The following is a 23,726-nucleotide window of genomic DNA, read 5'->3' on the forward strand; positions in this document are numbered from 1 at the left end:
GTTTTCAGACTCTAATGCAGAGAAAAGCTTGTTAGATGCAGTGATGCAATTAGATATTTTCTGGCTTGAAATATGCTTTGTTTGTATCCTCTCTGTAAAAAACAGAGATAATCTAGGGCATTGGCTTTGACCCTTCTTGTTTCTTTCCAACACTGGGAATAGATCTGTTCATGTCACTTTGGTCTTCAATGATGTAATACTTCAAATATTCAGAATCACATGTGAATTTTCCACTGAGGGGATTTGTAATGTGTTTTGAAGACCAAACAAGTGGAATTAAACTAGAATTAACTCATAATTAATAGAATCTCTTTTAAAAACCTCCTCTTTCTTATTGGTTCACATGAAAATTAATTGTGCCATTGCCTGTTGAAACCTTAACAGATGGTACTATAACACTTAAAAACAATCCTGCCACATACCACAACTGCTTTTAACTCTAGGATGTTATGATTAACTTGAGTGGTCTAGATGAGCTTCCCATCCCACACCAGTGGCATTTGTTGTCAGGGTTTTAAATATTACATGAAGAGAAGATACCCTACATTTTTTTTGGAAGTCCTGAACTCTTTTTTTCTTAGTGTCTGAGAAGGTGATATATTCACATTAATTGAAATTATGATTATGTGCAGCTGAGTCACGTGATATAGAAGTTGAAGGCTGTGAATTGATTTGGTTTATTATTTCCAATTTGTTGCTTAATCTGTCATGAGGCAGGATGGATTTTCTATTAACTCATGCCAGTACGAGTGCTGTGACTATGTTCTGAATAGGCAGCAGGGCTGATGTCTCCTCCTTGGGTGTGAGTCCTAATGAGGCCCAATGATAACTGATAATTCATACCTGTAGACAAACATTTTGGAGCCTTTGTCCTACACAGGAGCTCTCCATGATCTTCCCAAACCTTGTGGGTTCCCTGTAGGAAGAGGATACCGTGATAAGATGTAAGGAATCTTCTATAAACCAGAGGAGGCTACCTGATAACAACAGTCAGCATACCTGTGAATTTAATCAGAAAATACTTGTAAGGTGTGATCCGACAAGATGACATCTAGAGCTTTGGGGATATGTGGATGTAAGTCACCAACTATGCATTCAGCATTATAATCAGAAGCTCAGGAGGAGAACGGGCCCTCAAGAGAGGAGGACCTGAAGTGGCAGGAGCTGTAAGTGTTGTCTTCATTCACATTCTTCCTGGTACCTCAGGCATGAGTAGAAGTTCTCCATGGAAAAAGTATAGTGATTGGTTGCAATATGTTGCTATGGAAGATTGTTTGAGGAAACAAATAAAGGGGGAGGTGGGAGAAAGAACATGACCAACAAAAAAAACCTTAATATAATATTACAGATACTTTAACAGCTATCCTTGCTAAGAATAAGCATTTACAGAAGAGACATAACAGCCATAAAGCTTGAAAGAGTTCAAATACTGCAGGTTTGGAACACTGAGTCACAGATGATGAAAGCGAAAGAAGTCAGTCACAAGTATGGGGACATCCACAGTGCAGGAGTTCCTCTAAACAATGCTCACCAAGTGTCTTCACTCAAGTATCTCATTTGAGAGAGAGTCTAAATAGCAAAACATATGTGGACAAGAATGTGAGAAGGATCTTGAGCTCTCTTGTATAAATCTGACATCAACTAAAAGGTTTTGACTTGAAAGAGTGACTGAAAATTACTGAAAATACTGTCTCTTAAGTGAGTCTTACTTGTTAAGAGTAAGTAAATATGAATTTTGTTTTGTCAAGGGAATTTGCTGTATTATACATTCGCTTTTAGGACTGGAGTAATTGTGAAAGAAGATCCATTCTTAGCCTTTTGCATGTGACATGAGCCATACTCCTGAAGCTACCTCTTCCAACCTTTGCCTTAGCTGACCTGTTAGATAAGTGAAGTTGCGAGAGCCTTCCACAAAAAGTTTCATTTTTCTTCTTCTTCACTCACCATCATGTGCTTAATATGTGAAATAGATGTCTGGGGCTCCACTTCCCCTTTCAACTAAAGAGTACAGTAACTTCGAGACAGATGAAACAACATCCCAGGAGAAGTGTTCTTTTCTTCTTACCCTACTATAAAAACTGTTCTGAGATTATCTAAAAGTTACTTGCTGTTTACGCCAACCCCATACACACAAAGCCATAGTAAAAGACTTCTGTTCGTCTGTCAGAAAAGCCAGAATCCTTCCTTGCTCCTGAATGTTCTTTTTATGTAATTAATGATAATAAATATTCATAAGTATCACTCACTGTTGGAGCTGTATTTTATTCCTTGTAGGAGGTTAGTAGTTTTCACTTAATAAAAGTAATTTTTAAAGTAATTTTTTTCTTCTTTGCGCTGAGGCAAAACTTGCCCAAGAGTGCAAATCTGTCCAAAAAGAGTGCTGAGCACGTTCTTTATGCCAAGCCCCTTGGTTTCAGTGTGTGCAAGCGCCCTTTTTTTTGTCATGCAAACCTCTAAATCATGGGGCTTTGAAAAAGGAAATGGGCCACTTGAAATCGGGCCTTTAGAGCTTAGATGATCTCTTTACTAGTCCCAGGATATTCTCTTATAAAGGAGTGCCTAAGGATGTGGGAAGCCCTTGTGTTAACCTCAACTAATGTCTCTTCTAAGCCTAGCCATGACACTTTATGTGAACTTAATCTGAAAGAAAAGTTAAGACAACCTCAGTATATTTACCCAAGTAAGAGTCACCTTTGCTCGCACAGCACCTTTCAAGTATTGCCAGCAGAAACAAGGTGATATTCGTGCTACCATACAGGACAAACATATAGGAAGGATTGTTGCAACAGGGCAAGGGTGAGCCTGGACATTAAAGCTGCTGATAAAAGTTTCGTGAATCCGGGGGGTTAAACGGACACATTTAGCTATTTGTACTTGTTGTGTGTGGGGCAGGTGGGTGTTGTATCTGGGGGGTCCCACGTTCCTTGGTATCTTACAGTTGCCCTTGAAGATCAGTTCATTCCCTTCACATCTTCCCCAAGTTGTTGTGGAGAACAGAACATAAATGCCCCACGTAGTTTCTTCTGGTTGAAATTCCTACAATTTATTCACAGTATCAAGGCCAAAGTAGTTTTTTCCAGTGGGCCTGTACGATGCTCTGACATCCTGACCTGGGGGACAGAGACAAGGAGAAAGGCTTCCTGGGCCTGAAGCAGGCCGGGGCACCCCAAAGAGGTCACCCGCCATTTCTGGGCAGAGGCAGCGAGAGAGTTTCTGTCAGGTCAAGCAGCCACTTCTAAACCACCATCCTTAAACCCCGGGTCACGAAAGGCAAGATCACCCTTGGCTGTTTTTAACAGCCACGGCGAAGACCTTCCTTGACCCTTCTCTCTGCGGGGCTGGAGCTCCTCTGCCATCACAAGGCAGAAGTGAAGATAACGTGAGCACCGGGGCCCTCTCCCCTCAGGGCAGGGCCGTTACCGGGGGGAGGGCACAGCGCCCTCTTCCCGCCTCTGCCCCGCCCCTCCCGCCCGGCGGGGGCGTGGCCGTACGGACCTGCCCGGCGGGAGGGGCGGGGCTGACGCGCCGTGCCACCTCACGCACCTCCCGGCGCTTCCTGCGCCTGCGCGTCGCGTCCCGGAAGGTGTCCACGTCTGCCGGAAGATGGGGTTGCGCCGCCGAGCCCGGCCCGGGGCCTAGCGGTGACCGTCGTCCCCTTGCTTCTCCCCTTCCCCCTCTCACGACTCCCCTTGGGCCGGGGGTCTCCCGCTGCTGGGAGGAGGTGAGGCCGGGCTGTGCTGAGGCCTCCGCCGCTCTTGAGGGCCGCCGGGTAGGGGCGAGGGGGTGGGCCGGGGACAGGCAGCCGTACTGAGGGTGGTCGGGGAGGGGTGGGTGGGTGGGCAGCGGCCACCCTGAGCATCGCCCTCCCGCCCGGCCTCGCCTGCCTCTGCGCTTCCCCCTTCCCGCTGTGGGTGTGCTCGGCCGAGGGACCCTCCACAAGCCTGCGCTGGGGTGAAGGAGCCCCTCCCGGGAGCTGGGATAGAGGCACACGTTGCCTGTGTAGTCTCGCAGGCCCTTGGTGCAAGTGAAGGCGTGCCCCTGTCCCCCGTGTCGGTGTCACTGAAGGGACAGCAGGCTGCGAAGTTTATTGGGGAGAAGGTCCTCTGTCTGACCCAGATTACGAATCTGCAGGCTAAACGTCTAAGGCTTTGTTATCTGTTCCTGTAATAAGCATCTGGCCGCTTTTCCTCCTCCAGCTGAGTTTGGTTTTGTGAGGTGTAAGTAGACTTTATTTTCTAGTATTGTTGCAGATTGGCTACCAGGCTGGATGCTCTGTAGCAGGTGCTGATGCCAGAAACAGATATGGTGGTCTGATAGCTAAGCCTTGGTTTTGTCTGTTTTCCTCAGAGACAGGTTTGGTTTATCTCCATCAGTTACCAAACAGTGAAGTACCAAGTGAGTAGGAGAAAAGTAGTCAAATAATTACAGCACTAATAGGTTAACACAACAGTTGTTTAGGTAACCCATACATCTTGCCTTAACACCAATCTGATTTGTAACCATTCTATGTCTTTTGCAGCACATGGTCCTGAAATTATAATTTTATAAAGTTTACCAAGAGATATCCATCATGTCTTGGCTTGCTGATCTCGCCGGAAAGGCAGAGGATCTACTCAACAGAGTTGATCAAGGAGCTGCATCAGCTCTCAGCAAAAAAGACACAGCAAGCAGTGCAGTTTATGATAATAAGAATTTGGACTCTGCCATTGAACATTCTGAATTGCGCCAGCATACTGGAGAACTGAAATATCAGACATCCTCCAAAGCAGCCTACATCTCCTCAGCAGCTGATAATATTAAACATCAAAAGGTCACAATCCTAGCAGGAACAGCAAACGTTAAACCAGCACGTAGGACATCTTCGGAGGTTGCTTCTCCAGTAGAAGGTGTTTCCACACCCAGAGCTGCCTCACATTTTGTGAGAAGAAAAAAGTCAGCACCTGATGATGAGTTACTATTTGATTTTCTCAACAGTTCAGAGAAAGAGCCTAATGGAAGGATGGACTCTAAAAAAGAGAAGAGCAAGGCACCTGTTCTTCAAAATCACTCTCGGACTTCAAGTGTTAGTTCTTTGTCTACCAGTACACAGAGTGCAAAAACTACTGAAGATAATTCCATCAGGAGCCAAGGCAATGGTAGTTAAATAGTATTGACCTAGAGATATTTAAAAGCCAAGTATGTCTAGGGTAAGGCTAGGTAATGGTTTTACTGTCACTTCATGAAGCATTTAGTGGTAGTAGTATGTCAGATATGTGGAGTGCAGCAGGGTCTTTAACGTTTTTTAATCACTGGGATAACCTTAGATACCTTGCTAATTTGACAAGCTGCATAATTAATACCTAAATCTTTTGTGTTGTTGATCTACCTTGTTTCTACTGCTTGCCTTGACCTCCCTGAGCTATGACCTAACCTTGCATCCGGCCCCAGACATCACCACTTAGAAGCACAGGTGCTGCTGCATTTGCTGAGATCACTCAGGGGCCCTTACCTGTTGTTGCCACGTAGGAGAGTGAGTCACTTTCACCAGCTGGTAGATGGTGTTGGCTGTTGCCCAATGCACCACGTGAGGTGATGTGAGTTTTTTTTCTGTTCCACCATGGAAGTAAGCTGTCAAACTTGCCTGCCATGCATAGTGGGAAATTGGGTGTGGATAAGCTGTTGTAGGGCTACAGGCCTGAGAGAGCTAGATAGATAAAGCCTTTGGGTTTGCCAGAAGTAGTTGGTTACTGCAGTCTAAATCCAGACACCTGGCAGAGCCTCCAGGCCAGATGGTCAAAAGTTGGGGCTATTCTCAAGTCAATGCAAAGGAGAATGTGGCTGGGAAGTGTCAGGAACTTGTTTTCTCTATCAGACTGTCCAATCTATACTCGGTCTTTGCTGTTGCTGTGCTACTTTGCTGTTGTTTATTCTATAAAATCGAAGCAAATAGTTATATTATTTCTTAATAATGTAGTTAGAATACTTTATTATTAGTTCAGTACTTTGAGCATATAAAGCATTGTAAATGCCAGGTTTTTACTTACCATGTTAGGTCTGCTGAGAAGTTTCAGACGTAAAAAGGGATCACTTCCAAAGATGTCAATATTTTTGTATTTCTGGGTCTGTAACTTTTCAGTAAGGTTTACTACTACTACTAATTCAAATATTTTAGACATTGCTCTATGGCCTTGCTGATTGGTGCTTAAGGAACGTATTTATTTTGCTTGGTGTGGCCTGTTGAATTTTCTTCTGAGGATTTTTGAGTGGAGTTCGCATTGTGGAGCTGCCAAATGAGGAAGCACACAATTACAACGTAGAGTTTGAGCACGCTGGTTTCCAAGTTGATTGTATAGATATATCTGTGTCATTTAAATGTTCTGTATAGCATCTGTTGAAGTAGCTTATGATACATTAGCTATAGACAAAAACAATTAACGTTATACTTTGTACATTGCCATGGATATAATCTAATCTGTGCTATGAATGGCTAATTTCTTGCTTCATTAGCTTCATTAATCTGTTGAGTTTTCCAGACAAAGGAATGAGGATAAATTGTCTGATAATTTGGAAACTGTGTAAATGAATCAAAAAGAAGGAAATTACAATTCTTTGAACCATTTAAATAGGAAAGGGGTTTGTGAAAATGTGGAAGAAATCTTATGGTCACTGCTGCTACTTCTTGGTGTGGTGGCATTCAGAATTAAGTCTGCCCCAGCTCCTTTGGCTCTGGGTGATAGGGGCTGTTGCAATGGTAACAAGGAAGGTGGAGCAGGTTGGTTGGTGATTGCAAGATGAAGTAAATAACATGACAGCTAAACCGTAGTCTTGCTTGAAATTAGTTGCAGTCTGTCCCCCTGGATTTTCAGCAGTTACTCATCTGGGATGTACTAAATTCAGAAGTAATATTTTTGGATTGCCTGCTTGTTTGCTTATTGCATGCTATGTTGTTTTATCTTAATACTGCTGCCAGTCTTCCAACTATCTGCACGCTGGAATCAAGACTGTTAGAGTGGATGTATCAATTTCACAGCATTAATCCAGGATGCTCTCTGTGTGTTTGTGCATGATGGGGAAAGAGCTGTTGGTTCCTTCTTCCTTGCAAGGGACTGTTGTTCAGACTACTGGCAGGAGTTCCCTTACTGTTCTCACTGAGGTTCTAAGATTTAAAAAAAAAAAGAAAAATAAAAATCTGTATTTTGGTTTCCATAATCTAGAGAATTACAGTTTGTATTGGCTTTTAACAGTTTGACAGAGTATGCCTACCTTATATTTTTTCATTAGAGAAAGGAAAGATCCACTTCAAATCACTGAAAAGCAATTTCTCAGAGTAAAAGTGCTTTTTTAAGAAATATTTTGAATTATTACTGCAGAATTATCAGTTAGATGATGTTTCGACTGAAATTATTCTTCAGATGCTTTTTTATGTAAAGATAACTAAAATGTAGCTATGTGGTTGAGTTACATATCTAGGTTTGGTATCAAAATGACTAAGTATAGTCATCTGAACAGATTTTTTAAAAATAGAATACAGCCTCGAAATCAAAATCTTAATGGAAAACCAGAATGAACTTCTACTAAAAATTTCCCTAGTTAGTTGCTATGTATATTTAATCTCTTATGTTACTCTCTCAGCTTCTGAAGACATCTTTGGGCAGCACAGTCATAAAAAAGTATTCATGTTTTGAAATCCTAAATTTGACATTAATGCAATAAGAAATTTTATGACTTCCATGTCTTGTCTTGCAGGATTAACAAAAATGCTGCATGATGCATGTATACTGTATAATAGTCCTATTTTGTGCAAGTCCCTTGGGAGAAGCAGCTCCATATTCCATTTCAATATAAGCTATTTTGATGGGGATTTTATTTTTTTTATTTTTATATTATGCATTTAACCACTGATGCAGAACATGGTATTACAATTTATGTGAAGGCAACTGACAAATACATACATTAGTTCTAACTTGCATCTCTCTGTACAGAAACTCCAGACAGTTCAGATTCTGGACTGGGAGCACAAGGGGATAGTGTGAAGGATTCATCACTAAGTGCAGTAACTAATCCTAGCCTTTCAGCTAATGATGATTTCAAATCACATGAGCTATCCAATCTTCGCCTGGAGAATCAGCTGCTGCGTAATGAAGTTCAATCTTTAAATCAGGAAATGGCTTCGTTAATTCAGAGGTCCAAAGAAACACAAGAAGGTACTGTGGTTTGGAAACTAAATTGTAACATATCACAAAAATGCTAGTGAACTAGAAAACAATGCTGTTTCTATGTTAGTGTTTTGTACTTATAAAATCTTTCAGTTAAATTTGCATGTATGACTTACCGAGCAAAATGATTCGTGGTTTCAGAATAGTGAGCTGGGAGAAACTAAAAGGCTCATGCAACTACAAAGGTAACACAAACATTGATCAAAATGATGTGATCAATTTAGTTCCAAAACTTACATCTTATTTTAATGGTTTTAGCAAATGTTAACAGTATTAAAATATTTTTCCTGCTTTTTAAAGGCCATTGCAAGATACTTAATTTTTAAATGAGTAAATTCCTTATAATACTGCAAAATCTGACTGCTTTCTGGCTGTAGACTATAATCTCTGATGCCTAGAAACTGACAGTAAAAATGTAAAACTTAGTATTTTTGTATTACTTCATTAGCTTTTTCAAAGCCAAATAAAATGGCAAATATAAAAAATGTGAATATAAAAACACTTAAATGATAAAATGTAGAGAAAACTGCTGCTGTTAGGCATACAACTGAAGGACCACATATTTTTCGAAGTAACCATATGAGCCAGAGAATTATAATTTCCATTGAAGCTTAATATGTGATTTTTGATTAAAAGCCTCGGTAAGTATTCAGGCATTATTTCAACACTGGTGTATTTTTCTACTGTTTTTTAGGTTGAGCTTATTGTCGCATTGAGTTGAACTAGGTGCTTTAATGCAGAGGTTTCCAAAGGCTTGCTCGCACAGGGCTATTTAACAGTAGGCCATTGCAAGGGGTGGGCCAGGTAAAATTTGTCAGCTGCAGTGTGGCATAGAATAAAATGCCTGTTTTGAGATTACCTGCAACATTTTATGGGTTCTGCTCTGACAGCCAGTCTGGCATGTGTTACTTCTTGGTAGCTCATAAAGTTTCAGTGTTAGTTCAGCTTGGTTGTATTTAATTTCTTTCTTTAAGAAATGTGACGTATGCATCCTGACCATTTACATGACCTTGCAATACCTACTTTTATAAACACAAAGAATCTTCTTATTTTGTAGAATTGAACAAATCCCGGGAAAGGGTCGAGAAGTGGAATGTTGACCATTCAAAGAGTGACAGGATGGTTAGAGAACTTCGAGCTCGAGTTGATGATCTGACAGAAGCTGTTGGTGCTAAGGATTCACAGCTAGCTGTGCTGAAAGTACGGTTGCAAGAAGCTGATCAGCTCTTAAGTTCTCGGACAGAAGCTTTGGAAGCATTGCAGAGTGAAAAATCACGGTACTTCATAATTTCATACTTTCTAATTCTGCAAATAGTAATAGGTTTGAAAATTCAAGTTAAATAATTTAGTGTCTTTAAGAATAAAAATGAATAAACTAATGGGGAAAGGGATTGTATCAAGATTTTAAATATGAGCATTAAAGTTTGCTCTGAGCCCACTATATCATAGCTGGCAGTGGGAACAGGGCAAATGAATATTAAATAGGCGCAATTGTCACCTGATTATTGAAATTCACTTTGTATAAAGTATTTATGTTTGTGTCAGAGGCCTGAAGCTGAAGATCTCAAGAAAAATGTTTTTGTATTGAAAAATACACTTGCTTATCTACAACTATGAAGATTTTACTGACTTATCTCAGTGCTGGGATATGAATCGGCAATTGGATACTCCAGAATATAGGTCAGGGAGGAGATGCATGAGTCATTAACTCCAGGCCTCGCACTTGCAGCCAGCCATATTCAGTAATTTACTGGGTAAATTTTCAAAGCTGGTCTGAAACCCGGACTGACTATATAGAAATATAGTCATATTTCTACCTGAAAATCACAGTAGATTTCTTCTTTTTCAATTAATGTGTATATTGCTCTTTCAGGATAATACAAGACCACAGTGAAGGGAGCAGTTTGCAAAATCAAGCCCTTCAAACTCTGCAGGAGAGGCTGCGTGATGCAGACTCCGCACTCAAGCGAGAACAAGAAAGTTACAAACAAATGCAGGTTAGACATGAGGAGTAAGGAGGAGTGTCAGACTGTGCTTTTAAAATCAAATCTGTGAGGTTCCAACTGCTCTCTCTTGCCATTGACTTCAGTTCCTGTTTAGGGTACTAAGGGCTTGGAAGGATGTGCTGTCTGCTGCACTAAGTATCCTTGTGATGCTAGTTTACTTCTTATATGTTATTTTGAAAGCTTTGCGATTAAAAGGTTTTGACGATTAATGCTGACAATTTTTACTGTTTTTTTCATGCTAACTTTAATGTTAAAACACGTTTTAAAACTAAATCACTAATCAATTTAATTTTCCATGCTTTGTTACACAAAAAATTCTTACACAATTTTAATATGTAATCTTAAACATACTAACCTGGACAATCACTTCTGTGGTAAAGATGGAGTACATCATTGCTAAAGACTGCTTTCCACACTTAGTTTGGCCTTTCTTACATATAACAGCATCTCTGAAAACCTTTATCAGTCTCTCTCTTTTTTTCTTTCTTTCTTTCTTTTTTTTTTTTATTAAAGTACCTCAAAATATGGCAGATGACATTTGATAATATTTTTTGAGGGGAAAGCTTGCTTTTTGTTTACCAAATAAATGTGAATAATAGGAAGAGTGTTATTCCCCCACTATTTCTGGTGAGGGAAAGAAATACATACGTTTACTGATATTATTTAGCACTTGCTTAAGCAAGCAGGATTTCTTTCCACATAGCACTAATGCATCTTTAAGTTGGAGGTGGTAGATATGAGGTGTTGTCATGTGTAGTTGCTTTTAAACTTTCTTTTTTCCTTTCTAGGTTAAAGTTTAGACTGTTTAAACACAAAGTATTATTTCTTTATTGCTTATAGAGTGAGTTTGCGGCTCGTCTAAGTAAAATGGAAGCAGAACGTCAGAACTTGGCGGAAGGGATAACTGTAGCAGAAAGAAAGTATTTAGATGAAAAGAGGCGAGCTGATGAGCTTCAGCAGCAAGTCAAAGTAACTAAAAACCACCTAGAATCTGCAAAACAGGAACTGACAGACTATAAACAGAAAGCTACTCGCATACTCCAAGTAAGCATTTCTGTAAAGAAGTTGTTTGATTTGTACACTTTTTTTAAAGTGTTACGCTTCAAATAATCTGTGGTTTTCTTCATGTGACCTGTAGTATATTTTGGGACATACCTATGATGATACCTGTACAGAACAGCTGCCAGTCTGCATTTTGTAAATTTGAGTTTATAGATTAAGTAATCGAAATGGAAGTTCAGGTCCTGAACTTAAAGAAAAATCCAACTGAACCATTGTATCCAAGAGTCTGATCTTAGGCAGATAGATAGATGTAACCTACAATTTGTTCCACACCCAGTATTCTTGAGTCAAGAATGTTGCTCTGTTGCTCTGTTCTGCTTGAGGCTGAAGCATAGCATATTATGGATACTTATGTATAAACCAAAGAAAATATTTTTTTATATATTCTGAAAGGTTGCATGTGATCAACATCACATGAACAATGGCAAAATCCGGTATTTTGTGCAGAGTTCTATACTACTTAAGGTGTGAAAGATACCAAGTCCAAACGTGGTCAATTTGAGTCTTGTTTATCAAAGTTAGCAAAATGTTGAAGGTCTCAGTTTAGAATAATTAATTTAGTCTGATATCCAAGGACAGGTTTTAAATAGTCTTGATAAATAAGAAAAAGCATGAGATCAGAAGTTGGATGTCGAGCTAACATTAGGCTGACTCTGAATTAAAGTGGTTCATCCTCTTTCCCAGAAGAGTTATTGCTGTATTTGGTTCTTGTTTGGCTTTGTTGGCAGGAGAAGGGACGGACTGAAAGGGGGTCAGTTTTGTCTTTAGTGTCTGTCTGCTCTCTTATGGTAGCTGGAAAAGCCAAAATTGTTATCCATGACATATTTAACATTCCAGGCACTTCTAAAGAGAAAAGCTGTACTCTTCCTCAGATAACCCAGGCTTTCAGTAAATCCAGTCTCATGGCATACAGGAAGTCAGAAATTACGAGTAGGGAAGCATTTTCATTTTACAATGTGTTAGGGTCATTATTAACTTGGGTAAAAGAACAGATAAAGCAGTTCTACTGTACATCTACATTTGAATTTTAGAGCAAAGTCGTTTTGGCATATTCTAGTTGAGGACTTGTTAAATACTGCTATAAATAATATATTGATCTATTATTTCAGTCTAAAGAAAAGTTGATAAACAGCTTAAAAGAAGGCTCTGGTATTGAAGGCTTGGATAGCAATACTGCAAGCACAATGGAACTAGAAGAACTGAGACATGAGCGAGACACTCAGAGAGAAGAAATACAAAAACTAATGGGGCAAATACAACAGATGAGAACAGAGCTGCAGGTAGCTATGATTACGTACACATGTATTTGTAGTTAACCATGTTTTCTTGTATTCTTTAGGGCTCTTGCTTCTAGTGTTTATTTGACCTAGCATTAAAATAAGCCAACTTTTGCTCAAGGTGAGACAAGTGCTTATTGATACCCAATTTCTTTCCATGTTCTCTCTCACCACTTCAGCTCATGGTGGGAGGAATACTATAGATACCGCTTCTCTCTTCCTGCACTACTGTGTGCTCCTTTTGAGTGAAGCATTTCTTTCCAAACAAGCATGGTGATTTCTGTAGAGATCACCTATATATCCTTTTCTGCAAGGGCTACTAATCCTTGAAGCAACTGTAATCAGAGTCGTCTGCTGGCATAATTGGCTCAACCCAGCAGTTGCACGCAAGCCTACTCTACAGAGTTTTAGCCTGTAGAGAGTAGAAAGGAAAAAGTGGAGGCTTTTCCTGTTCCCAAAATGCATTTATTTTATTAACTTGTTAGTAAAAATATTCTGTATAAAATGACCAAATGTTATTTATTCAATACACCCTTACCTTCATTTTTCCTTTGAAGCAATATTGCAGATACAACTTTTTTTTGCTGTTACCTATGACAGATTGCAGTATTGTTTGAATGTTAGTAAACCAGTAACATTTCTGTACACTTTAGGATATGGAGACTCAGCAGGTAAGTGAAGCTGAGTCGGTGAGAGAGCAGCTTCAAGACCTACAAGAGCAGATAGCAGCACATAAAATGGCCAGGCAAGAGGCAGAAGCTGAACTAGAACGACAAAAACAGGTAAAGAATTCTTGAAAGTTAGGCCTCATGTGGTGTCATTAGTACAGCGTTTGGCTTAATAAGAGAGTAGCTTATACAGTATTTGGGTTATATTTTGTCTGGTATTTTAAAGAAATCCCCAAAAGCTTAATGAATGTCAGTAGGCCAAATGAAGTGCAGCCAGTACTAAGCAATGGACAGGGCCTTCTGGATACTCCTGAGAAACAGAGATCTCGCTGATATATTAAAGAATAAACATGACCCTAGGGAGTGCACAAAATTTATCATGTTCTTAAATTTTATTCAGCAGGGAAACAATCAAACAACAGGGATATAGTAACATTTGTAACAGTTACTTATATTAAGAACATAAAATACTAAAAATGGTTACTGTGCAACTTCCTGTACTCAATTACTACACAAGATTTAGCTCATAAGACAATGGGTTTTTAGTACCAATTAATAGATTTTTTTTTTATGCACTTGTTACTCAGTTCTGAATCTAAATGTTGTTACTTCCCAACTTCTCTAAAAGACAACCTCCTGATAAAATTAATGAATTTTGTCAGTTTGTGTCATCTTTTTAAGCAAACTCCCCCTCGATTTAAGCAGTTCTGTGCTGAAAATAGGGAAAAAAGGCAAACTCATATTTCATGTGAACAAACTTATTATTCAGTAGAAATCGGACAAATGCTTTGCACCCTATTAAAAAATTTCTCTGTAAGAAAAAGCTCATGTAAAGAGAATTAATAATGAGGAAAGCAGAAGAGTACCTGTATCTGCTAGGAACAATTTATCTTATAGGATTATCTGTCCTTCTAGAAATTACATTTTAATGAGATGCTAGCAGCTTGAACTAATTAAAAGGCAGAAGTCGAGGTCTGCTCTTGATGGATAGCTGATGTTTATTATATCAAAGCAGATGGTAGATTGTATTTTGTTACTTCTGCCATTCTGAGGGGTATATTTTAAGTCAATACTACATATAGAAAAAGTGAGGTGAATTTAAAAATAAAAGCATCAGTTATTACAGAAACTGAAGTATTCCTCTTGATGATACATATTTACATGTGATTTTAAAGTAATTGTGTGTATTAATACTTATTACAATTACAGTCTGTTCTATCTGCGAATTCCTTTATTGCCATAAGGTTTCTGAGACTGAAGAGGGAAAATAAGTGTTGTCTTGTACATCTGATGGTTTGAAGGGAGAATAGAATTATCTGTTTTCTGTGGTGGCTGACAGCTGAGGTGATACAGTGATTTGAAGACTGTCTTAATTTAAAAGATAAGCATGACAGGTCCTTATGTCTGAGTTAAAGTAGCTGCTAAATCATGGGAGTGACAAAACTTATGGTTATATTTGCTGTTCACTAAGTTGTCCCTTACTAATATTCCTTCCCCTTTCACCTCTCATGTTAATTTATCCTAAGCTTTAAAGGAATATCTGCATCATACAGAATTATAGATAGATATGCCAAGGGTTTTTAAACACTTTTAAAAAATGGTATCTTGTACTGATAGGTTTATTTTAGGAATACAGATACTGCTCCCCACACCCCCGCCCTCAATATTTCCTAATTGTTTAAGTTACATTATTGACACGATTCAAGATAGCAATATAATAAACGGTTGAGAGTATAAGGAAGATAAATCATGATCCCAATGAAACTGTGTGACTCTTAGTAAACTATTCTAGATTAATATTTATATTACCTCAGTCCCCACAAAAGAATTTGATAAGTCTTGTAGGTTGTGTCTTCATATTCAGCTTGCTTTTTTTTTTCTTCCCCATTGTAGCCAAACACTTAAGTAAGATTAAATTTCAGTTTATATTTGTTTGCATCATATTACCTTCTTGTGTTCTGCTGTGAAACTCTAGATAAGAGAATATCTCTCAGTATACATATATGTATAAAATATTTTATTTGCGATTGTGATACATTTTATAGGAACTCCATTATACCGAAGAAGAATTATATCGAACAAAGAATACTTTGCAAAGCAGAATAAAAGACAGAGAGGAGGAGATTCAGAAGCTCAGAAATCAGGTACTGTGTGTGTATAGAAAATAACTTTATCACCTTCAATTATGAAAACAGTGATGAGAAATACTAATTTGATTAAACTGTACAAAGGAAATATAAAGGCTCTACTAATGAGTCACAATGTACTTGCTTTCAATACAGAGTAGAGTTTTGTGTGGAAGGGAACCGTGAAGCCTGATTTATAATTGCATGCGCTTTTGTCTTCAGGGCAGGGGGGAAGGTCGACCTGTGTCCCAGCTAGACTTGATAGGGTGGTGCTGGATCAACATTCTTCTTTTTGAAAACTAAAAAAAGTCACTGGCACTTGATTAGGTCATCATGATTTCTGCGCAGATCCTTTTAACTGGGTATGAGAACATAAGTAACATCCTACAGACTCAGCAATCCATCAAGCCCACAGTTCTATCTTGGACAGTGGCAATGGGGCCAGCATGTGAGCCTGGCTGCTTTCTTCACTCCCTTGTACTCACTCAGCAGCAGCAGTTGAATTAAGGATGTTAGTGTTTAACTCCCTGCTAACTGGTTCCACTAGTATATTTATAGACCTATTTTCCTTGAATCAACCTAATCCCTTTTGGAACCTCCTGGTACTTGTCAGCCCCTACAGTCCCCTTGGGCAGCATGAAGGCACAGGCCTGGTTTTAAGTAAATTATCTTAGCATAATGAAAAGTAGCCTATATGTAGAGAAATTGATAGTCTAGAGTCAAGTATGGTCAGCTGTATAGTTATAGTGTTAGAGGATTTGGAAATTGTTGTGTTGTGATAGAAATTTCTCAAACCTGTTGGCAGATGATTCTTCTGGTAATACTGGCTTCAGGACTACCTGTACTTGTCCTGGTGCATTGCATCTAATTTGTATTTTTGATATTTCACTGCCTCTGGTTCCTGCCAATTCTGTTTTTTTCATCATAGAAGCTACATCTTCGTATGATGCTACAAGCGGCTGAGGTCCAAGACTGTAATGAATTGTCAAGCTATTGCACATATGGCTAACTTGGAGATTCCCATTTGCTTTAAATATTTTCTGCAAATTAAATTACATGTTCCATGTCTTCATTTGCTGTCCTTGCAGTTTCTATTTGCTAGTACAATCATGTTTTCTGCCTCAGTGCTCCTCAATTCTTCTGCAGCGTATCCTGCATTTTCAACATTTTCATTCAAGTTTCCCTGTAGAATGGCATCAGCTTCTCCCCATTTGTACTGAGTTTTTCCTTCCTCGCTTGAAAACATTTTACGTACACACTTGTTTTGTGAAGTTGCAAGTATGATAGCCAGACTGGATTATCTTGCTATTGTCATGCCTACCATTTAAACTCAGCTCTGAGACATAGCATTGATTTTTGTGATCAAAGTTATGATTGTACAGAAATGTTCATGTGATTAGAGGTGGAAAACATAGGAATACGTTTTTTACATAGTTTCTTGTGTCATGTAAAATCTTGTTTTAGCAACTGTCGAAATTAAGTGTCTTCCTTATTGTGCTCATTTGGTGACCGTTTTGATTGTATTATCCCATAAAAATTCTGCAGTGGGGTAACTTGGAGGGTTCAGATTTTTAGAGTTTTGTAATGCGTCAGTTGGTTGGACTTTGAACTTATTCTGTTTTTTTCTTTGCTTTGTTTTTTAGCTTACAAACAAGGCTCTGAGTAGTAGTAGTCAGACAGAATTAGAAAATCGGCTTCATCAGCTGACAGAAACACTAATTCAGAAGCAAACCATGTTAGAGAGCCTGAGCACAGAGAAAAACTCACTTGTCTATCAACTGGAAAGACTTGAGCAACAGCTGAAGGCTATCCAAGGCACTAATACTAATGGACCTTCCATTAATATGGCAGGCATTGACGGTGCTGAAGGTAAATAAGGAAATATAATACTTAAAACTCTGTCCTTTCTGCAGTTCAGGCTTTTATATTTCCTGATGCCTTTCTCTGAAAGTCTGAGTTTATAAGGAAAAAAAAAACCTGCTGAAAATACACAGCTTATGCCAGAGACCTTGTCAATAGCAACCGGTATCATAAAAATTAGATAAGTAGACGGTCCTTTTCATGTGTAAATTACTTTAAATAAACTTAATGAAGCCAATTTAATCATTAATTCTCAATACTATGGCACTATTTGAACAATCATATTTATAAATCCTGTCACAGATGCAAATAAATCTGTCTTGGTGTTTAAACTGATTGTCAGAAGCAGGATATAAGTCTTCCCTTGTAAAAAGGGTTTGGGAGGTGAGCAAGAATGGGATACTTCCTTTTGAGAGTTGTTCTGAATTCTGGTTGAAATCAATTTCCTCCTTGCTTTCTGTTTTTCTTGAAAAGCAGCTTAAAATATGGTGGTTCTGCAGAGGTTGGTTTGTCTGTACTGTGTAGTAATCATCCTGTATCTCTAGGAGAATCTCAGCAGTTGATCCATGGTTTTGAGATGTTACTTTTCAAATTCAAAGTTTGTAGTTTTGTATATTTGGTAAGTAACTTTAAAAGCAATGAACAATTAGTAAGAGGTGTAAAATGACAATCCAGGCTTTTGTTTCTCCGCTTGTGAAAGACTTCTAAAGAAATAAGGCAGAACTAGTAAATTTGAAATGTATTTCCTTTTGACTTGTTTTTAAGTAACCTCAGTAAGCTTAAGTTTAGTTGCACAAAGGTAACATCTGAGAATCTTTATAAAGTTGATACATAGTAAAAATGTAAATAAAGTAGAAATTTTTGGAATATATAAGTTAGTGTCAGAAATGTTGTCTAAGTTTTACTGTATGAGAAATAAAAGCAAATGGAGAAACCGTGACAGTATCAAAGCCATCATTTTATACACCTAATAACAGAATTATTATTACATGAGATAATTGAATATCAAGATGTCCATCTAGTGAACTGAAATAACTTTTAAAAATATACTAAGTTGAAGAAACATTTGACCTGATTATAAGTTTATCAAGAATCCTGCCCTCAAAACACACTCCTCTGCCCTCAGCAAAACAGCACTAACAAATCAGATTCATCACCATTTTTATATTATTTTTATATATCTTTGTACACTATTGATTTGTCTTACTTACGTAACAGCTTAGCTGGTTTTAGACTAATGAAACTTTTTGCCTTTTTCCCTTCAAATAGGTGCTCGTATGCGTAATGTTGCTGTCCTGTTTAGCGACCTGGATACTAACATGGCAGGAATGTATGGGAGAGTTCGCAAAGCTGCCAGTACTATAGATCAGTTTAGGTAAGAGTGTCCTAAGGGAATGCATTTTGTAATTGCTGGAATCCATTTGCAGTTTTCAAGTGGCATACCTTCTGTTTTGAATTGCTTTTATGAAGGTAAAAGTAAAAAATAATGAAGCTAAAGTACAGTATAAATTACTAAATATTGACCTAGTTCACTTGTGCTTTCCTGTGATATTAATATCCTTGGGCTTTTGCAAATTACAGTAAATTATTTAAACAATGCTCCTGTAGATTTTGATACAAGAGAATCACTAAACTATGTACAAAACTCCCTAACTTTTTCATTACCATCTTCTACTTTTTTCACTTCCAGAGGTTTTCACTGTGTCTGTGATAAACACTGTAAGAGTGTATTAGTGGGGGAGTGTCATATGTATTCTCTTACTCTTGTTTAGGCATCCTGATGAAGACAAGATTCTGGGTTCTGACCCAGTGCAGCTGTTTTATCTTGCAAGATAATCTGTTTGAGAAATTAGTAAACAAAAACCATTCTGGATCCACAAAGGACTTGCTTTGATCCATTTTCTGAGCAGTAGGGTTAATTGCCAATATTGACAACAAAGGTCTGCTCCAAAACTCAAATCAAATACCAATTGAAAACAAAATTAGGTAATACTTTTTAATCCTTTGAAAGCAAGATACCCTGATAGAAAGTCCTTTGTGCTTCCATGGTACTTTAATTACATTGTGAAGAATATCAGAATTTCCATGATTGGGACCTGTTATTTGTGATGTTTTAATACTGAACTTCATTTGGCAGTATCATGCTTCAGTATGTGCATGGTTGTTTGTTTTTTTAACTGAGTTACTGAGTGCACATCTAATGCAGTATGCTTTGTAGCAGTAAACTTGGAAAAACTGTGTTTTTCATTTAATGAAATACAAGAATGGTAGCAATCTATCATTTTTTCCAAAGGAATCCAAGGTTTTAGTTACTTAAATCTGTTTGAAAGATTCATGAAAGCTCTTCAAGTAACAAAATTTGACAAATATATAGCATATTTGTGAGTTTTAAAATACCTGTACAACTCTTGAGTCTTAGCATTTTTTCACAAACTCCGAGCCTAGCATTTAACAGAAAAACTTAGGAGAATGTTTTATGGTCTGAATTCTGAATTTTCTCCCTCCATTTAATGTTTGGAATACATGAAGTAAAATTCAAGTTGGAAACAGCCATGTGTATAACATCAGCTGATATGAGTTTATGAGTTTGTGGTGACTGGAATGAGAGGAACAAGCATTCATTGCTCAGTGATAATTTGTGCATTTTGTTTTTATCTTATACTTGTGTAGCATTCGTCTGGGAATCTTTCTAAGGCGGTATCCCATAGCAAGAGTCTTTGTAATCATTTACATGGTGAGTAAGCTTTCTTTAAAGAAGTTTAATGCAAGATTTCTATAGCCAGTTTATATAATACTTCTTAAATTGCAAGATGTTTGATGTTCAAAAGGCTATATAATTAACAACTCAATGTATTTTTTTGTAAAGCAGGCTAAATAGTACTTACATAACAGCATTTTGGAGTCATGTTGCTTGGCAATTTTCAGTTTTTCCCAGGAATTCTTAGTGTAGCAGTCTTAGAGAGGTTTATGTAACTACCATTTAAAAGACTCTGAAAGTAGCCTTTTAGTACTAAAATACAGAGTAATAGTGACCTGTTACCAATGTTAACCCACCACACCTGCGTGCACTGCATTTAGGAAAATGACATTTGTTATAGCTTTTTTATATTTGGCACTTTTTTTTCAGTGACTAATAATCACACTTCTCTAGCAGCTGAAAAAGTAGACTTAAACAAGTAGTAGAAAGTTGCTCATCCATACTAGGTGAGATTGTCAGACTTGCAATTGATAAAATTTAGATTCCTTCGTTTTCCACTGGAGGGCAGATGTCTGTCAGTTTAAGTGACCTGTGGTAAGGTAGGTGTGCAGTCTACCCTGCTTGAAAATATTCCACTAGTTGAGCCTTTGACTCTTTGAAATGAAAAAAAAATATATGTTGCTTGAGAAGGCATAGTGATTCTTCTGGACAGAGTTTCTGAGAACACCTGTCACTGTTTCAGGATATAAAGCAGACAGACACACATGAATAAAGGAAACGACAGCTTCCTTCTGCAATTGCTTCTTCCAGCCTATTAGGTACTGGAAAGAACAGGGCTGTTTAATTCCTAACCTCTGTCTCTTCCTGTTCATCACTTAGACTTATCAATATATGAATAAAATGCTTTGTACCAAACACTGAAGACTTCTACCACCTAAGCTGCTATCTGAAGTGAAACTGAATGATGGTTGAATAGGAGCTGTATATTGGGCAGTCAGTGGCAGTTACCCTTTTTCAGCTTGAACCTTGACTATGACTACTGTAACTTGATTTTTTTTTTTTTTTAAGGAAATGTGGCTTAGGTATTCTGTCAGTTATCTCCCTTGTGCCCCCAGCAACTTCTATTCTAATTGGATAGTTTCAGCCAAATTTGAATGAGTATTAACATTTCTAAAAAGTTCATAGAAATGCCTCAAATCAGAGCCTGTGGTAAGGAAAGCAGAACTCAGCTGTTTTTACACAGTCTGGTATCAGCTAGTTGGCACAAGAGTAGCGGCTTACCAGTCATTCACGGCAGATCACATAATGTACTGGCTGGGGGCTCAATATCAGGGAGAACAGCTGGAGTTACTGGGGCATGGGGGGAAAGAGAAGCCAGAGGACACAAATCTGTAGGAAACCAGGCTGCTTGTGTAAAATCTTTAGTTTTCTGCAAATGGTTTCTGCAGAATCTGACTAGGCATTTCATTGTGCAAATAAGAATTCTTTTTTTAGGAGTATCTGAATAATATGAAAAATATTTAATCAAACTATTTCTCAAAACTAGGTTTTATTAGCTGTCATTGAGAGCTCTCATATTTACTGCTGCTGTGAACGATGATTGTCAGTGCTGATAAGTTAATTCTTTCTTTTCTTTTCCCAGGCATTGCTTCATCTCTGGGTCATGATTGTTCTGCTTACCTACACCCCAGAAATGCATCATGACAGTCCCAGTGGCAGATAGACTGAGACAGGACCATATGCTGTGCTAATGTAATTCAGACTGGCAGTGACTTTAGAATGAGTACTGAAATATCAGCAAACTTTTCTTCATGGTTTTTAGGAAGAACGAAAACCATCATGCCTGATTTATCACTACTTTTCAAATACATGTATAATACTATGTAGCTTTTTCAATTTACCTAAAGGAGTGTCACTTTCCTGGAGAAATAAAGCTACTAAGTTAAGCTATGGTTAGCCTTTACATTTTACATAGACCTTCTGGTGGTTAATGTAAAAGATAAGGGTTGCACCTACACAGAAATGCAAGGATTTCTGAAATTACAGATATATACGATGCAAACTATTTTAGATCATACTGGATGTGGACTATGGTCAGGTAATAAACTGTACTTAGCAATTTAAATAAACTTTATTCTTTCTGGTTTCTTTCAGTCTGCTTTTGCACTTCTGTTTTAAAATTTGTAAATAATAGGCTTTTCCTTAACATGTTAAACTGAAAAAAGGACAATGGATTGGTGCAATATCTTTTTGTAAATAAGTTTGAAAATAAAATATTATGCATTCTTCTTAGCTTTGTATTTCTAGTACAATGGAAGTATCTTCCCTATCAGCTGAATAGTGGCACTGCCTGTTTAAGGGCTGGTATTTTAGCTTTATTACAGAGAGGTGGTTTTGAGAAAGAAGGTTCAAACTCTTTAGAAATAATGGTGTTTCCTTTTGCACTTGAAATTTATATATTTTAACTGCATTTTCTTATACCTCTCTCATTACTATGTGTCTTAATCAGATCTTATATTCATCAAAATACTTATTTTCTAAAGCTTTGGGTACTTAATTAAAACTATTTCTATACAAAATGTATCAAAACATTAAAGATTTCTCATGTCTAAACACTTACCAAATATACTAATAAACAAACCTCATCAAATATTTATTGTAAACCCCATAATACCAAACCTACTGTAATAGTTCTATTGTTAGACCGTGGCATTCTGTAATTATAAATTCTCGGTATATAATAATACAAGGTCACTTTCTTTCCCTAAGAAATTTCTTGTTTTCTTGAGTGGTGCTCAAAGCTGAGTAATGAAAAGATGACTACAAGCAGTTTGTCACTCCTGCTCTTCAGAATATGGTTCAGTTTTCATGCGACTTGAACACACTAAGCATTAGGTCCTGTGCATGAAGTCTGTCATGCTAACTCCTGTGACAATGTTACAGTAGACAAATGACTGTATTGCTGCTCTGATTCAGATCTTGCAGAGAAAACTGAAATGTTTTGATGAACTAAGTAATAAAAGAGAGCATTTACTGTAAGCTGTGTCCCTGCCCTCTGTCACATTTGCTTCACTTTGCCTAATTCCTGTTGCCTGTTTTCTTTTCAATTCTGATATTAAAGGCACTTTTGAACCTTGTGGAGAGTTTGATTGCTACAGAAGGAGATCAGGTAAGGTCCTCTGTACAATCTTTTTCTATACACATGTATTTTTTTCATTTAAAACCTCTAAACCACTGAATCTTTGGATATTCTAGTATATTGTGACAATTTGGGGGGAACATTCTTAGTGGTATAAACCTCTTACAGCTTTGCTGACATCATACCAACTGCACACCTGTCCTTCCTTTCTCTGTACACTTTTCTCTCTTTTGTTCCTTTTTTTTTATACTACTTTTTATAAAGATCACCTCTTGGAATCCACAGATACTTTTTTTTTTTTTTGGTAACTTACTAAAGCCACTATACTGCTTCTAGAACCCTTTATCATAGATTAGTATTCTTTTCCTCAGTTCTTCCAGATTTTATGCTAGAAATTTTACAGGGGTGAGCACTGGAAGATTCCTGCTGACTTCAGCCTTTGAACTAGGCTCTTGTATTCCAGTATCAGTTTGGGCTTTCGTAGTGTTGACCCATGTGATGTCTTAAGAGTTGAGAATAATGTCTTTAGTGCAGGGCACTTGAGTGGCATCAGTCTTGTGTTCTTGACCTCTGTGTGTGTTGCTAAGATGTTTCTGTTTTTATTCCTCATCCATGAAATTATGTATAACATACTTTTCTTGTTGCAGCTTCAGTTCTCATTGTTACCATCTATTAATTTTCCTTTTTTAAAAAAA

General features: G+C 37.8%; 1 protein-coding gene across 1 annotated transcript; it reads left to right on the plus strand.

Moving 5' to 3' along the window:
* Positions 1-3,562: 3,562 nt before the first annotated feature.
* Positions 3,563-22,931, plus strand: GOLGA5 (golgin A5). The gene is made up of 13 exons (XM_049828545.1): positions 3,563-3,721; positions 4,520-5,135; positions 7,962-8,183; positions 9,253-9,472; positions 10,069-10,192; positions 11,042-11,245; positions 12,373-12,543; positions 13,194-13,322; positions 15,254-15,352; positions 16,978-17,203; positions 18,464-18,569; positions 19,865-19,928; positions 21,535-22,931. Exons 2-13 carry the CDS (start codon positions 4,571-4,573, stop codon positions 21,613-21,615), a joined length of 2,211 nt encoding a protein of 736 aa, XP_049684502.1. The 5' UTR covers positions 3,563-3,721; positions 4,520-4,570; the 3' UTR covers positions 21,616-22,931.
* The last annotated feature ends 795 nt before the right edge of the window (positions 22,932-23,726 follow it).

This window comes from Accipiter gentilis, chromosome 25 (assembly GCF_929443795.1).
Source record: "Accipiter gentilis chromosome 25, bAccGen1.1, whole genome shotgun sequence".
In the NCBI taxonomy this organism is placed as follows: Eukaryota; Metazoa; Chordata; class Aves; order Accipitriformes; family Accipitridae; genus Astur; species Astur gentilis.